The sequence below is a fragment of the Trachurus trachurus genome (genome assembly GCF_905171665.1).
Source record: "Trachurus trachurus genome assembly, chromosome: 15".
NCBI classification, from domain to species: Eukaryota; Metazoa; Chordata; class Actinopteri; order Carangiformes; family Carangidae; genus Trachurus; species Trachurus trachurus.
The window spans coordinates 28,506,183-28,522,345 of record NC_139906.1 but is presented as its reverse complement, the minus strand read 5'-3'; the positions used below and the strand labels follow the sequence as shown (position 1 = coordinate 28,522,345).

At 41.8% G+C, this 16,163-nt stretch overlaps 2 protein-coding genes across 3 annotated transcripts in view; both read left to right on the top strand.

The window, feature by feature from the left end:
• The window catches only part of zswim8 (zinc finger, SWIM-type containing 8), a 54,657-nt gene extending 49,825 nt beyond the window's left edge, over positions 1–4,832 (top strand). For both annotated transcript variants that reach the window (XM_083987957.1, XM_083987956.1), the window contains exons 25-26: positions 758–936; positions 2,523–4,832. In XM_083987957.1, coding sequence (XP_083844083.1) covers positions 758–936; positions 2,523–2,726 — 383 coding nt within the window. In that variant the 3' untranslated portion in view covers positions 2,727–4,832. The remainder of the gene's footprint in view (positions 1–757; positions 937–2,522) is intronic.
• A 10,848-nt stretch (positions 4,833–15,680) lies between these two features.
• The window catches only part of ndst2a (N-deacetylase/N-sulfotransferase (heparan glucosaminyl) 2a), an 84,085-nt gene continuing 83,602 nt past the window's right edge, over positions 15,681–16,163 (top strand). The window contains exon 1 of the mRNA XM_083987962.1: positions 15,681–15,815. The gene's annotated coding sequence lies outside the window, so the exon portion shown is untranslated. The remainder of the gene's footprint in view (positions 15,816–16,163) is intronic.

The following is a 16,163-nucleotide window of genomic DNA, read 5'->3' as shown; positions in this document are numbered from 1 at the left end:
TTGTAACATCGTATATGATATATAACGTTATCTACCGGTCTATTGATTGATTTCTCAGCGGCTTTGTTGTAAACAAATGCACATGGTCGGGAGGAGGGTTAGCAAAACTTAAATAGTTCTTCTTTAAGTGTAGACAGCTGCAGTGTGAATGAACAGAAGGAGAATTTATCAATCAATCAAATTTGTGTAGCACTATGAAACACAAAAGGCTTTATAGGAAAAGAAAGCAGCAAGTGAGTGAGATCAGAAATAAAAGTAGAGGTAGAATGAATTACCAGAAATAAATCAGGCTATTGGAAAGAAAGAAGGAAAAAAAAGTAATAGCAGAATAAAAGGAGAGCAATAAATTGCTTACAAAATTATATGAATCAAAAGAAAGACACGATGGAGATACTAAAAAGGTGAGTTTGCTTTGATGTGAGAGGAAAGTTAATAAGTGTCATTATGACAAGAAGACACTGAACAAAAGGCAGACAGAGGCTCAGATCACAGGCACATTGTTTTTGTCTGATGGAGGACAACACTGATGAAATGGATGTTTCTACAAAACAAGAAGGTGGATTGTCTCCATAATGTTGTCAGATGTGTACATATCATCATGTACATGTGTCACATCCACAGTGTGTGTCTGTCAGATCATCCTGGGTCAGTGCTGAGGTGTGTGTGTGACTGTGTTTCACACTTTACATCTGCACTGACACCTCATCTCCTCTGTATCTCCTCCTCCTCCTCCTCCTCTCTGTGTCGGTCCTGTCAGGAGTCAACTACGTGTACCAGTTCTGCGTGGGAGCAGCTAAAGGTGTGCTCAGTCCGTTCGTCCTGCAGGAGATCATCATGGAGGCTCTGCAGAGGCTCAACCCCGCCCACATCCACGCTCACCTGCGGACGCCCGCTTTCCACCAGCTGGTCCAGCGCTGCCAACAGGCCTACCTGCAGGTACCACACGGCCTCAGCCACAGTGGAGCAGGTGCACAGAGCTCCGAGCTCTCAAAACCTGCTGTCACCGAGCACAACCAACCAATCAGAATCCACAAAACAATCAGGAAGATGAGCAGAGATTCATTCCAGAAGCTTCTGCTATTTGACACAGATCTGGATGGTTACAATAGTAATAGACTCAACAGAGACTTAACACTAAAGCCACCAAGACGGTCTGATAGACGGTTTTTACTTTAAAACTACAGGTCTCTCAGTTTGATGCTTTCTGAAGCTTATAACTTATATAAAATTAAATGCACTCGATTTCTGAGCAGTTATGGACAACTGTGTCCAGCTTTGGTCACATTTCCATTTCGTTGTTTTTCGTGCGTCTATTTTTTTTTCTCACTTCCTATTGTTTTCATATAGTCTATTTATTTTTAATAAGAAAAGACACTGGACGTGCACCAGATTTCATGAACTGGCAAAACCTAAAGCACATTCACCACGCTATGAGATAATAACAGAACATTACCAGACAGTTGTTTTCGGGTAAATTCATGCAAAGCCACTGATGCGTGTTCCCGTCGGGGGTTTCATCAAGCAGTCTCTGTATTTCCCTCTAAAACAACTCCGTCTGGTAACGTTGTGTTATTATCTCATAGCGTGGTGAATGTGCAGCTCACAACTTGTCCACCAGAGCGTTGTGGAGTTGTTGGATTGTATATTTGATGAGTTTGATGAGGGAAACCAAGAAATCCCATTAGCCTCCGTAGTGTAGCTCTGAGCAGCTCGCGGATCTGCTCCGCCGTTCTAAAAATAGCTTGCACCGACAATGGGCTCTATGCACAGCTCCACTACTTCCTGAACTTAATGCTGCTCCTTTGTTTCCTGTCTTACATTATTGAACAATTAAACATTAAAAGCCTCATGCTGTGCACTTCTCTGGGTTTATTTACCTGCTGATATCCCTAACAAGATGTATTATTGGTTCTGAGTACCTGTGATCTGCTTAATATGGTTTATACTGCCCCTTTCTGTTGCCTCTTTCTGGAGCTCTAGCAGGCAAAGGTCATTTGGCCAATCAGAAGAGAGAATGAGAACCTCTCCTCTGATTGGCTGACTGTTTTTGAGTGGCGTGTGGTCGGGCCAATCACAGGCAAGTAACTGAAACCTAAGCTGCATTCATAAAAATTGAAGAAAAAAAAAAAAAAATGGTCGTGGTGGGCGGAGTTACCTTGTGTGTGACATCACACAAAGGAGGAAGTGCTATCCGCTCGTCTTAAAGAGACAGTTCCTACAAATGGGCTCTGTGCGTTACTCCGTTTATGACCAGTTTGATGCATGGGGCAGTATATACGTGGCCCAGAGACCTGCCCAAGCACGAAAAAATAACTAAAATCACATATTTCATGCCATGGGGCCTTTAAAGGTAACAAACCTACTCCTAGAACTATAGGGATTATAGCAATGGGCCAATTTTCCAAATTTTGAACTATCCCTTTAACATTACTAAGAATGAATTCTTATTTCTTCCACTTACAGAATTATGTGTGACTCTAAACAAGCTGACGTGTCCTCCCCCCCTCTCTGTCCCTCTGCAGTACATCCACCACCGGCTCATCCACCTGACGCCGGCCGACTACGACGACTTCGTCAACATCATCCGCAGCGCGCGGAGCGCCTTCTGCCTGACCCCCGTGGGCATGATGCAGTTCAACGACGTGCTGCAGAACCTGAAGAGGGGCAAGCAGACCAAGGAGCTGTGGCAGCGCATTTCTCTGGAGATGGCCACCTTCTCTCCCTGAGCGGGCACACTGAGTGACGGCGGCCCCCGGCCCCCGGCCCCCGGCCCCCCACCCACACCCTCACCCCTCCCTCTCTGATCCACCGGGGGGCCGAGCCACCGAGGAGCCCCTTCACCCAGCCGCCTGCTCAGCCTCCAGCATCTCTACTGCCACTGCACTGAGCCGGGCCTCGTCTCCGCTGTCTGGTTCCTGTGATGTGTGGACTCAGCAAACACAGCACACAGGCAGTACAATCAGCTCCCGACCCCCCACCCACAGAGACTTCCTTTTTTTATGGGTGTTTGTTAAACCCCCCCCCTCCCCCGGAGCTCAGAGGAGGAGGAGCCGGGTCACCCGCCCCCCCTCCCTCCCCCTGTTCTCGACTGACTCCTCACTCTCGTTTTATCATGGTTCCTGTTTGTGTAACTGTGGAATTAAAGTGTACTCCTTCGTTTCTCGCATCTAACTCGTCTCTTCCATTTCCCCCCTAGACTGAAGATATCGATGGGGATCTCTCGCCCTCCATCCTCACTTCATTTCCAGTGTTTAGTAGTTTTTTTGTTTAGTTTTTGTTTCGGATGAATGTGTTGCGAGTCATTTTCACGCTGCAACATTCCTGTCCAGAGCGGCCGCTGCTGTCACTGTGGATCTGAATCTTTGCAGGAGAAAAGAAAAGATTTACAAAGGAATTAAAACAAACACAAAAAAAAAAGGTTTAATAGGAGAAATTATATTGTCAGTACGGGTGAGGATTTTTCAGTATTTTGTTTAATCTTTTTTGATACTTTGTATAGAATATGACATGTAAACAGATAGAAATGGGAAGAGAACGAGAGTGTTTAAGGTGCTGTTGTTGTGTGGGATCCATATTTACATTTCGGCCTGTCTTGAGGAGTGAACAGTGAACGGCTCCAGACCAAATCCTGAGGCCGACTAACCACTACTGGGCCGAGCGGGGTCGCTAAGGGCTTCTCCAGTCCACTCACGCTCAGCGTCACAACATCTGGATCTCTGTTTGAGCATCATTTTACATCTTTGATCATCTGTTCTTTTATTTTTCTTTTTTTTTTCCAAAAGGCAACATTACTTCATTAGTCATTTCTTGTTTTCCAATCTCATATTTCAATACCTTTAACTATATTTTACCACAAAATGTGTCTCAACATTAGACAAATTACCAATTTATCAGATTGGATTAGCTCCATGCAATCTCAGCTACAAAAAAAACAACAAATTTAGGATGAACATCAGTTTTTAAGCTTTCAGCATCAGTGTGTGGTGTGGTTGACAGTCCCACATGTTTTTCCCCCTCCAGCAGTGCAGGGAAGCAGCCGTGTGTCTGCTCTCTGTCTCTCTAGGTGACGTTAACCAGACCTGCATTAGCCAAACTTATCAGCCAGTTCCTCGTCATCGTCTTTTCCATGTTTATCTTCCTGTAAAGACATTTAAAAAAAACAGGTTCCACCGTTTATCACCGTGGTTTATCATCAAACCACAAAGAGAAAAACAACACGGCTCAGGTCTAAGCTGTTGGTTTCTTTTTCACGTGGGGCTGTCACACACACACACACACACATACTCACACACACTCTAGTAAAACACTGACTGCGTCTCATTCTCAGTTCACACTCGGCTGAATGTTTGTGTGGCTGTTGAAATGAGAGCCAGGTGGTTTGTCTGTGGAGAGCCCTGCTTCACTGAGCTTCACTGAGCTGCGTGACCTCTGTCAGTGAGCCCCCCCCCCCCACAACCAACCCTAACCCCATCCACCCCCCCACCCCCCCTCTTCCTGCAGTTGTGGTTGGCTCCTAGACCGTGGTGCTGTTACTTTAAGACATGTTGTTGTTCCATCTCTGTCGTGGCAGCTGCTGTGGTTCTGAACCCGCCTCTCTGATTGGCTCTGGACCTCACAGGTGAAGATGACTTAGTAGAAAATGTACTGTGATATTTTTGTATTTCTCAAAAAAAAAAAAAAAAAAAAAGAAAGAAAAAAAAAGTGTAGCTTGATTGAAAAGTTATATATGTGCTGATTGCAAAAGGTTCTAATTTAGAGTGAAATGAATAAATAAAAAAAAATTAAAAGCAATACTAAAAAAGTGTAGAGTTTACTTAATAAAGTTCATTGAAAACATAGTCGTGCTGTGATTGATGTGTGTGGTGTGAGGGGGGGCGGGTTTGATTTATTCTCTCAGCAGTGACCACCAGGGGGCGGAGCAGGCTCATTTATCACATCATCAAACAGTAGTAAAGCCCAGACACCACACATATATAGGAAGGTAGATTTGTGTCTTTATTATTCAATCAAAAAAAAGGTTGCTTCAATCAAAAAATATATTTTCAATAGAAAAAACCTTCACTTCAATAAAAAAAAAACCTTTTCAATCAAAGAAAAAAGTGTTGGAATGCAAAAAATATAGTTGAGACTCAAAACATATGCATTTGAACACTGTTTTTCTTTGATTGAAAATATTTTCTTTGATGGAAGTGAAGGTTTTTTAGTTTGAAGCAACTTTTTTGATTGAAGTATGATGTTTTGTGTTTGGGACATATTATGGGTAGGACATTTTGTCTTTATAATTCAATCAGAAAAGAAGTTGCTTCAAACAAAATAAATATTTCAATTTAAAAAAAATCACTTCAATCAAATTTAAAAAATCACTTCAATCAAAAAAAAAAAGTTTTTCAATCATAGAAAAAAAGTTTTTGAATGTAAAAAAAATATTTGACACGCCCCCCGTACATACGTTCTATTCATCCAGACATGACACAGTTTTGAAGAATAACAATGTTTACATATCCACAAGTTTCCGAACGTCATCTATGGGCAAAACTGGCTTCCGGTTTGCCGGTTTGGTGGAATTTTACGTTTACGTTTCCATGGTTTTCAGGCGTTGTCATAGTTGCGGTAAACGCATGGATCTATTAACGCTGGCTTTTAACACGGATGTCAATTTGTGTGATATCCACTGTTAAAAGCTGCTGTGATGATCCATGCGTTTTACAGATTTTCATTGGGAAAAAAAAAAAAAAAAAAATTCATGCATTTACCGCGGCTACTGAAACCATGGAAACGTAAACATAACATTCCAAAACCGGCAAAACAGGCTACGTTTTTGACGTTCGGAAAAAGGTGGATATATATAAATCAATAATTTCTTTGTCTGCAGCTCCACATATTTGATTCTGTAGAATTTCAGCATCATGTACATGGAGGTGAAGCAGTGATCCAGGCCTGGAGGACCTGGTCCAGTTCTGGTCCTGTCTAGGCCTGGTTCACGTCCCTGACTTTCACACCCAGGTTTGCTTTATACACAACAGTAGTGAGATAATGATAGCTTTGTCAGCCATCACACTAATGATCGCCCTGTCAGGACATGAAGTGTTTGGATGAACTGAAGGGAAGAAATTAAAAACATCCCTTCAGCTTTCATGGATACGGAAAGGTCATACACTTTTCTTTTCTTTCTCTCAGAAAATATCTCTTATCTGTAATTTTGAGCTAACTGAATAATTATTCCTTAATAATGTTATCATAATTAGCCTAATTGTGGTTATGATTATATCATAATTACCCATCATTATTGATATAGTTAGCCTGGAACAAGTATCTCGTCATCACCATAATGAGATCAATTATCACTTATCTGGAAAATGCTAGGCTACCTAATTATCTTGTTACCTGGAGAAAATATATTCATACAGTAAGTATGGCCTTTCTCAGCTTCCGTAGTTATACCTCTCACACAGGTGTGTAAAATGTCAAGGGTGAAAAAAAATACCTGTTTTAAATGTAACCGTAAGGAAAATAAAGTAGAAACACAGACATTATCTGAATTTAAAGGAGCAGTAGTGAGTGAGTCAGTGCACTTTGATTAAAGGTCCAGTGTCTAATATTTGGCAAGGTAAATGAATATATAAGTGTATGATCGCTATAAAATAAAATCCATTTGTTTTTTTTTTGCCTGATAATTCTTCTTTTATATGTAGCTACATATCCACCTTTTTCCGAACGTCAAAAACGTAGCCTGTTTTGCCGGTTTTGCTCTTCCGGTGGAATTTTATGTTTACGTTTCCATGGTTTCGGTAGTCGTGGTAAATGCATGGATTCCTTTTTTTTTTTTTCAATGAAAATCTGTAAAACGCATGGATCATCACAGCAGCTTTTAACAGTGGATATCACACAAATTGACATCCGTGTTAAAAGCCAGCGTTAATAGATCCATGCGTTTACCGCAACTATGACAACGACTGAAAACCATGGAAACGTAACCAAACCGGCAAAACCGGAAGCCGGTTTTGACCATAGATGACGACGTTCGGAAACTTGTGGATAGCAAGAGTCTTGCTTAGAGAGTGTCGCCATCTTGCACCGCCATGTTTGTGCGGAATGGAAAATCCAACCAGCCAACCAAGTTTCAAGAGTTTCATGTTCATAAATAAACAATAGAATTATTTAATAGATAAATAATAGAATCGGAATGCTGGATGTCACTGTTTTCCTCTCATTTTACACACTGGACCTTTATTCTATTCTATTCTGTTCTATGTCTTTCCTTATCTTTTATGTTTTGCCCCTGTGTTGTCCTGAGAATTCCAACAAGCGACTGCATCACAGGATAATGACCCTGATATCTCAATAAAACAACATGTTGACTTCAGATGGCTCCTGCTCTCGGTCCAGGCCGTGTCAGATGCAGTTAGAGTGGGAGAGGAGTCAGAAAGCAGCTGTGTCTGACTGGAGACCGGGAGTCGCTCATTTTTCCGTTTGCCTTCGTGAGCTTCCAGCCCACATCCCCCAGTCGGCACAGATCGAGTTCACATTCTTTGCTGCTGATGATGTGGAAGCAGATTCCCCTGGTGTTATATGAAGATGAGAGAATAAACAAATAAGCAAAAAAAAAGCGTATTAATAATGCAGCATAATAATTTGTATAGTTAATAGGCCCGACAGGCCTGTCTCTCTGCCCTGAATAAATATCAATAATGATATATTCAAATTCACACTTTTGATGTTCAGTGGATTGTCTCTCTCACTGTCTCTTTCTCTCTCACACACACACATACACACACACACACACACACACACACACACACACACACACAGAGGTAAAATATAAAAAAGATTTCAGGAACAGAGAAAAACAGTGAAGATAATGATAGAACTGACAAAGACAAAATAATAAAATATTAAATCAGAGGACATGAAGTGAGAACAAGCTGAATTCAAAGACAGGTCCAACATTCCCTGTCCTCGTGGTCGTCTTCCTCACACACTCCTGTCCTGTCCCATCTCTGTTCATCCACAGTCACTGTGCAGTGGAACCTTATCATGGCTGTTTGAAGCTTGAGTTACAGCTGGACAGAGTTTTAAGAGGTCGTACTGAATCTGACCTTAGCTGCTAAAATCTGACCAAATCTTCTTGTTTGTTTGTCACAGACAAACAAAGGGTTTCTTTTTCCTTTTTCATGTTACAAGTCACGTCTTCTTCACTTTCTTCTTTTTTAAAATATTTTATTTACAGTTTTTAAAGCAGAAGTAAGCGCAATATTTGTGTTAATATAAGTCTTAAATAGTTATATCTTCCGACAGCAATCACTAGTCATTCTGCTCTGCTGTAAGCCGAGGAGAAAACTTTTATTTTATTTCCTTGTATCCTACAAGCTTTATCCAATGAGGAGAGAGAACGGCATAAAGGGGCGGTCCTCTCTGTGTGTGCAGAGGATGCAGGGATGCGCGTGAATGTGGTGACGTAGGGACGAGGACCAATAGATTCATGACGAGGGCGGGGGCTGCTAACTCCATCGGCTGACAAGAAGTCAGAAAAACGACCGGATCGCTTACTTCTGCTTTAACTTTACAAAACTGTACAAAACATACCACAGCAGAGAAACAGTCAAACATAAAAGAAAACAGAGGACAAGAAAAAAGGAAAAGAAAGGGGGCTACCAGCCAGTTGTAATTTTACATAAGTAGACTTACAGAAAAAACATAGTTGCAGTTGTTAAAGTAAAGCAAGTACCATGTGAAAAGTTCAGGCAGGCCTGACACTGGGCCAGGAAGGATCTGTTCTGTTCATTGGCTTTGTGCAGGCGCAGTCTTTCCATTTGAATAACCGATAACATCTCACATGGTGACACTTCTGATGAAGACGGATGACAACTGTCAAAACACGTGAGAAGCAAAACCTTATTTTGTCTCTGATAAACAAACAAGAACATTTGATAATCCTGAAGAAATAATGAACATTATATATGGACACATTGCCACCCTAACCCTGACCCTTTTTCTCCTCCTCTCTCTTTCCAGTTTGTGGGTGGGTTGGGGAAGGGGTTTGGAGTTGTGTATTTGTGTTTTCATGTATATCTTGTTGAATTGAAAACTGAAAAATAAAATATTCTAAAAAAAGAAAAGAAAGAAATAATGAACATTTGAATAGGTATTCATAAGATTGACATAACAGCTGTCATAAACATCAATGAATACTTATGACAGCTGTCGTTAAGTGTCATTCGGTAAGTTATGTCACTTTTAATGCAAAGTTGACATTGTTTGAGATGTTTTTGTTCTGACAACTTGACATAGAGACAATTTAAACTGTCATAGCAGACCTAATTGCCAAACTTTAAAAATTATGTCAAGTTCTCATAACAAGGACATCTCAAATAATGTCAACTTTGCATCAAAAGTGACATAACTTACTGAATGACACTTAACAACAGCTGTCATAAGTAGCCTATTCATTGATGTTTATGACAGCTGTTATGTCATGGTTATGACAGTTTTATGTCAATCTTATCAATACCTATTCAAGTAAAGTGTTACAGAACATTTTCAGTAAAAACAAATCTAACCATTTCATCCCTGACCCTATCCTAACCTGAAAACTATCCGCCTCCAGCTCTGCCTGTCATGAGCACAGAGAGACGATGACAGCAATATAGTAAAGATGAAATGATAAACTGCTGAAAAGAAGTAAATAAAGAGATAAGAAATCATATAAATGAGTAGAAATCAAGGCCTGGTGATGATGGAATAAAAGCACAAAGCTTCATAGACCTGAATGAGTAGATAGAATGAAGGCAGAGCGGTGTCTATGAGCTCTGCGTTATCAATACATGACACGTGACGGTGGCCCTGAGCTCAGCTCTGTGTGGACACACTGTGCAAATGAGTCAAATGAGCAGGTGGTGACACTCTGAACAACCTCCATGGTCACGACTCCAGTGACAACCTGACAGCTTTACGTGCAGTGGGAGGTTGTTAGTCGGCGTGTACTGTATGTGCTGCTTTCGCTTGTGGAGCTGAGCTGTCAATCATTCGGATGTGGGCGGTTCTGTCCTGCCTGGATAGAGCAGTTGATTTCAGCTTTGACAGTGTTGAAGTGTTTTTAGGGTGAGCAGCAGGGCCGTTGCATACAGTAGAAAGGTGGTGACAATTCTAGGGGCCCACAAAACCCCCCAGTAGCCAAATCTTTCTATGATTCAAAATATTTCTCATACTAATGCTGCATCAGCATCAAAACAAAGCCACAAAACATGCAATATTTATGAAATATGTTTTATTTTCCAAGCAATAACCCCCTGCCATCGCTTAAAAAATGGTTTAATCCATGCAGGAGCAAGTAGCCCACCAAAACAAGATCGTCCTGTATTGAAAAATAAAATGCACTGTCCCTTACTGAATCAATACAGGAGGCTCACCCTACTCTAATGCTACACTAGGTTTTCACACATGACATTTGAAACAAGAAAACCAAAAGTTTCATAATACATAACGAGTAGGATTAAAGCAGAAGTAAGGGATCCGGTGGTTTTGGCTAACTTCCTGTCAGCCGATGGAGTTAGCAGTCCCCGCCCTCGTCCCTACGTCACCACATTCACGCGCATCCCTTGGCTGCACACACAGAGAGGACCGCCCCTTTATGCCGTTCTCTCTCCTCATTGGATAAAGGTTGTAGGATACAAGGAAAGTTTTCTCCTCGGCTCAGACCAGAGCAGAGTCACTGACAGACCCGTGTTTCTGACCAAACACTCTATATAAGTGATTGCTGTCGGAAGATAGAACTATTTAAGACTTATATTAACACAAACATTCCGCTTACTTCTGCTTTAACTTAGAAACCCCTGGTTGAAAACAAAAGGAAAAGAAAAACTAGAAGATACATAGGGGGCCCACTTCAGTGTTTTTTCAGGGGTCCCAGAATTGCTAGCAACAGCCCTGGTGAGTAGCAGAAAGTAGAACGTTTTTTTATTCTTTATTTCATTTTTTTTTTTTGTTTGCTTAGGCCTATATATTTATTCATTTTTACATTTCCACATTTATTTTCTTATTCTTTTACAGATTAATTCTTGTTCGTGACAACGCACAGTTCAAGAAGTGGAAGTCACCTTGGAAACCAAGGTGATTGAAGACTCCCTCAGCTCAGGCAGCTGCAGCAGGCAGATCCAGGACACAGTGAACCACATCAGACCGACACACTTTGACTTCACTTGATCAGAAGTCCAGAGCCTCAGTAGCCTCGCTCAAAATATCAGTTCACACATCATCTGACCCAGTTAACACGACCCAGACTGACGACCGGCTGCAGCTGCAGCCCACAGAGATTTTTACATATTCTCTGAAAACAGGTTTTTTGCAGGCTTTCGGACTTGTGTGAGACAAAACTTGTTTTGTGTGCGGAATGTATTTGTATTTGTCTTTGTTAAAATTGTATTTTTGTTGTTGTTTATAAGGTGCCATATAAATAAACTGTCTGATGAAGGGCCTTGGCCCGAAACGTCACATGTGGTGATATTCATTAAATATTTGGGAGCAAATTCTAGTGTGCGGACTCTATTTTTGTAGGATGTGCGTGTCTTCTGATTGCTTCATATAAATACATGTGACCTTGACCTTCACCTTGACCACGACCGAGGTGTGACCAGCACAGCCACTGATGTACAGCTGAGCTCTGACTGTCTGTGGATCAACTGTAAACATGACAGAAACACAATGGCCATCCAGTTTTGGTGCATTACAATAAACTGAATCAATTCAGATCAATTTTTAAAGGATGGAGAAAGGAGATCCATCGACTCTTGTGATTGTGATTTCCCTATGTAAGTTGTAATTGCCCTATTTGTAATTTATAATTCTTATGTTGTTTGTGTAAAGACTATCTTTTCCTGTAAAAGGGGTTTTTAAATCTTAACAAGTTTTGACCTGGTTAAATAAAGGGGAAACAAATACATAATACGAAGAAAACTAAACTAAAACAAGCAAGTACGGCAGGTTATATCTTAAAGGGAGATTTCAACATTTTGGCAATTTCGCCTATTGACATAATCCCTATAGTTTTGGGAGTGGGTTCATTACCTTTAATTGTCGGTGCAAGCTGTTTTGAGATCAGCGGGGCAGAGACGCAAGCTCTGCACAGCGCGTGGTATTTCCGAGCTTTCAGAGTGATTTGAAAAGCCAAAAGTAGTTCTGAGTATTTTCTTCATGTGTCGTAATGTTACATAATTACATGTTATTATCTCATAGTGTGGTGAATGTGCAGGTCACAACTTGCCCACGAGGGTGTTTTGGAGTTGTTGGATTGTGTATTTAGTTTGATGATGGAAAGGTAGAAATACCATGAGCCTCTGCTGCGTTAGTGGTTAGCTGAGCAACTTGCATCTCTGCCCCGCCGATCTAAAAACAGCTTGCACCAACAACTAAAGGTAACAAACCTACTGCTAAGATAGGGATTATGGCAATAGATGAATTTGCTAAATGTTGAAATATCCCTTTAATTATTATTATTATTATTATTATTATTATTATTATTATTATTATTATTATTATTATTATTATTATTATTATATAATTGTAGTTTAATACAAATATGTGCAATAAATATCTATACTATGCAAAATGAGTGAGGGAATGTGTGGCTCAGGGGCCTGGAGGTGAACAGGTTGTGGAGGCAGAGTGAATGATGAGCTGCAGTGTGGCCGTGTGCTCGTCCTTGGCTGTGGCAGCAGAGCAGCACCAGCTGCTGCTGCTGATGGACTCTGTAGACGTTGTCCATCGCTGTCCTTGGCAGGTTGAACCCATTAAACTGCTGCAGGAAGAACGTCCACAGCTTTCTTCAGGTCCTGTGTGATGACGTTGCCAAGGAAGTGGACGTTCTCCACGGGGGGGGGGGGGGGGGGGGGGGGGCATGATGCTGCAACATCAGGAAATATCCAGACTTTCAGTATCCATGGTCAGCCTTCAAAGAGAATAGATCCCACCAACATCCCCTCCTGGTGAACAGCCACGTCTTTAAAACTCACCTACACATACACATGGACATGTTTATTTGAACTCCAAGCGGTGTGTGAGGGATCAGAGGGGAGGACGTCCCACTCAGAGCGCAGCATCTGTGAGGGGACGGACAGAGGGAGGGACACACATGAAACTGAAGCCAATGAAAATGGATTATGATTAATAATATTTTGTTGGTATTAAAATGAACAGATAAAAAAAACTCTTGTTTACATACAGTTTTTAGAGGAAGCAGAGTTTTTATGCTCAACACATGCTGCTTCAATCATTAGTATTATTGTCATCATGATCATTATTATGTCACTCTGTGATCAGTATTACAAAGAGGCAGTCTGGACCTGCTCTATACTGTAAGGACAAAGAATGTAATAACAGATACAGTCAATACAGTATGTCCGACTTAAAGGATCATTTTGAAAGTATGAATTGCATAGTAATATACGTATATAAAAAAAATGTCACTAATATATGTGGAGATTGTACAGATGTATCCAACAAAGATTAGATTAAGATTAAGATTCAAAAAATGTTTTCATCTCCTCCACATCATTTTTAATATTTACTTGAGCTTGAGTTTGGTGATGAAGACAGGAAGCTGTGTGGTTGACAGCTCTGACATAAGTGGAGCATGATCTAACATCATTTTGTCACAGTTCAGGTTGTGAATCAGATTTTTTATCGTCTCTAAACTGAAGCGTGACTGAGTGAGTGTTGTTGAAAAGGTGAGTAAGTTGTTTCAAGATCATCATCAATCTGGTTAGAAACACTTCCACTAACAGATTGTGTTCATGTTTCCGTAGGTTGACTGTGGTGTGTGCTTATTGGGCAACAGGTTTAGAAAGCCAGCTCCTTATTTGGTTTTTGGTGTTTCTTCGGGCATTGACTGATGCCTGAGGGGACACAAACAGTAAAAAAGGGCCCCCACCCTTCCTGAATGACCCCTAGACTGACAGAGACACACCTCCACAAAGAGCCCAGTGGACCCAGTAATCCTTAACACGCCACCTCCCCCCATCCCAAATACCTCAGTGTCAGTTTGATGTTACTGGTGTATAGCATCATGGAAATACATATATTACAAAAGAAAGATTTTAAATGGTTTCCAATGAGGTTATTATTTCAACATTCTGCAGATGTATAGTATTACAGAATCACATCCTTTCCCCCAGTTAACAATTACGATGTTACGCAATCTTATTAATAAGTTACTTTTTCTTTTCTTTTTTTTTTACTGGTAAAGGAGCCTTATTATAAAGTAAAACATAAATTATCAGTTAGTGACCAATAATATAATGGCATTACATGTGTTATCTAATTAAATGTGTTATAACAGCTTAATGATTAACTGTTTAAAAGATAACCAGCTAATATTTACTTAGTGACTATAAACCATTTGAGTAGTCATGTTTTATTGCTTCTGAAACGAATCATCATCATCATTCATAGCGGATGTTTTATTATGGCTTTACATAGTCTAACAAAAATAAGGGCAAATTGAAGGATTATGAAAGAGCAGGGGTGTCAAACATGCAGCCCGCGGGCCAAAACTGGCCTGCCAGAGGGTCCAGTCTGTCCTGTGGGATGAATTTCAGGTTATAGAATAATGTTTTTGAAACTGCATGTATTTTTCTCAAGAAATGTCTGGTTGGTCATAGCCTAATATGTTTTGTAAAAGGATAGCTGATTAATGTAAACATCTTAATAATGCACTTCTTTGCACAAAAACAAAGAGAAAAGTTTAGACTTTTTCAGCCCACTTGAGATCAAGTTGCATTTTATGTGGCCCCTGAACTAAAGTGAGTTTGACACCTCTGCCATAGAGAGGCATGGGATAGGCTAAAATTAAAACTTAAAGCAGAAGTAAGCGATCCGGTCGTTTTGGCTAACTTCTTGTCAGCCGATGGAGTTAGCAGTCCCCACCCTCGTCATGGATCTATTGGTCCTCGTCCCTACGTCACCACATTCGCACCGCATCCCTTGGCTGCACACACAGCCCTTCATGCCGTTCTCTTTCCTCATTGGATAAAGCTTGTAGGATACAAGGAAGTATACAAGACGTTTTCTCCTCGGCTTACAGCAGAGCAGAGTGACTGACAGACCCGTGTTTTGGACCAAACACTCCATATAAGTGATTGCTGTCGGAAGATACAACTACTTAGCCTATATTAACACAAATATTACGCTTACTTCTGCTTTAAAGAATAAAAAATATTTTCAGGACAAGCACCTTAATGATCTCAGAGCAGTGAGGAAGCTTCAGCTCAGTGTCTCTGTCTGATGAACCAGACTCATCGACACACCTGCAATCACAGGTAGCAGGTCTCTGTGTTCATAGAGCCACTGGAGCCTAATAACACTTTGCCTTGCACTGAACATCTGTAAAATCTCTCTCTCTCTCTCTCTCTCTCTCTCACACACACACACACACACACACACACACACACACACACACACACACACACACACACACACACACACACACTGACTGTGTTTTGTCAATACTCGCAGCCCTATCTCTGCTCGTCCTTGATGTGGACTGTCTGTCCACCCGCTGGACTTTGGTCTGTGGAAACAAACTTGGGGGCAGTCCAGACCTGCGCTATAGTCTAGTCTAGGTTACACGTTAAACCCCTCACCCACCAGCCCCCCCGCCCACCCCCCTCGGTATGCCAGACTTGGTTGAGTCCAGGTTTTCCAGCAGAACCAAGATGGCGGAGTGAGCGGCGACGCGCTGAAGTTGACTTTTAACTCCAGACACAGAGACTTGTTGTTTGCTCCCTGGCTCCGGCCGGACCGCTGCCCGCCGAACACCGACACCGGTGAGTATTAAACCCCACTGACACGGGGCCACATGACCGTGTCGGGGCCGAAGCTGCCCCCGGTGGAGTAACGGTGGCGGTAGCGCCAGCAGCAGCTAGCCGCAGCGTTTATCCCGGTGGCTACGGGACTGGCGTCTGCACCGAGGCGGCTGGCTGTGGCAGCACGGCGGGCGGAGGAGAGGTTGGCGGGGAGCTGGCTCAGGCTCAGGCCGCTGCTACCTGTCCTCAGGTGGAGGGCACGCGGCACAGCACCACCCCGGAGCCCGCGAGAGCTGCCGTTAGCTGCTGCTAACGTTAGCGACTGTTGCTTTACAGCTAGCTGTTAGCATGCTTGCTGCAGGCAGGCAG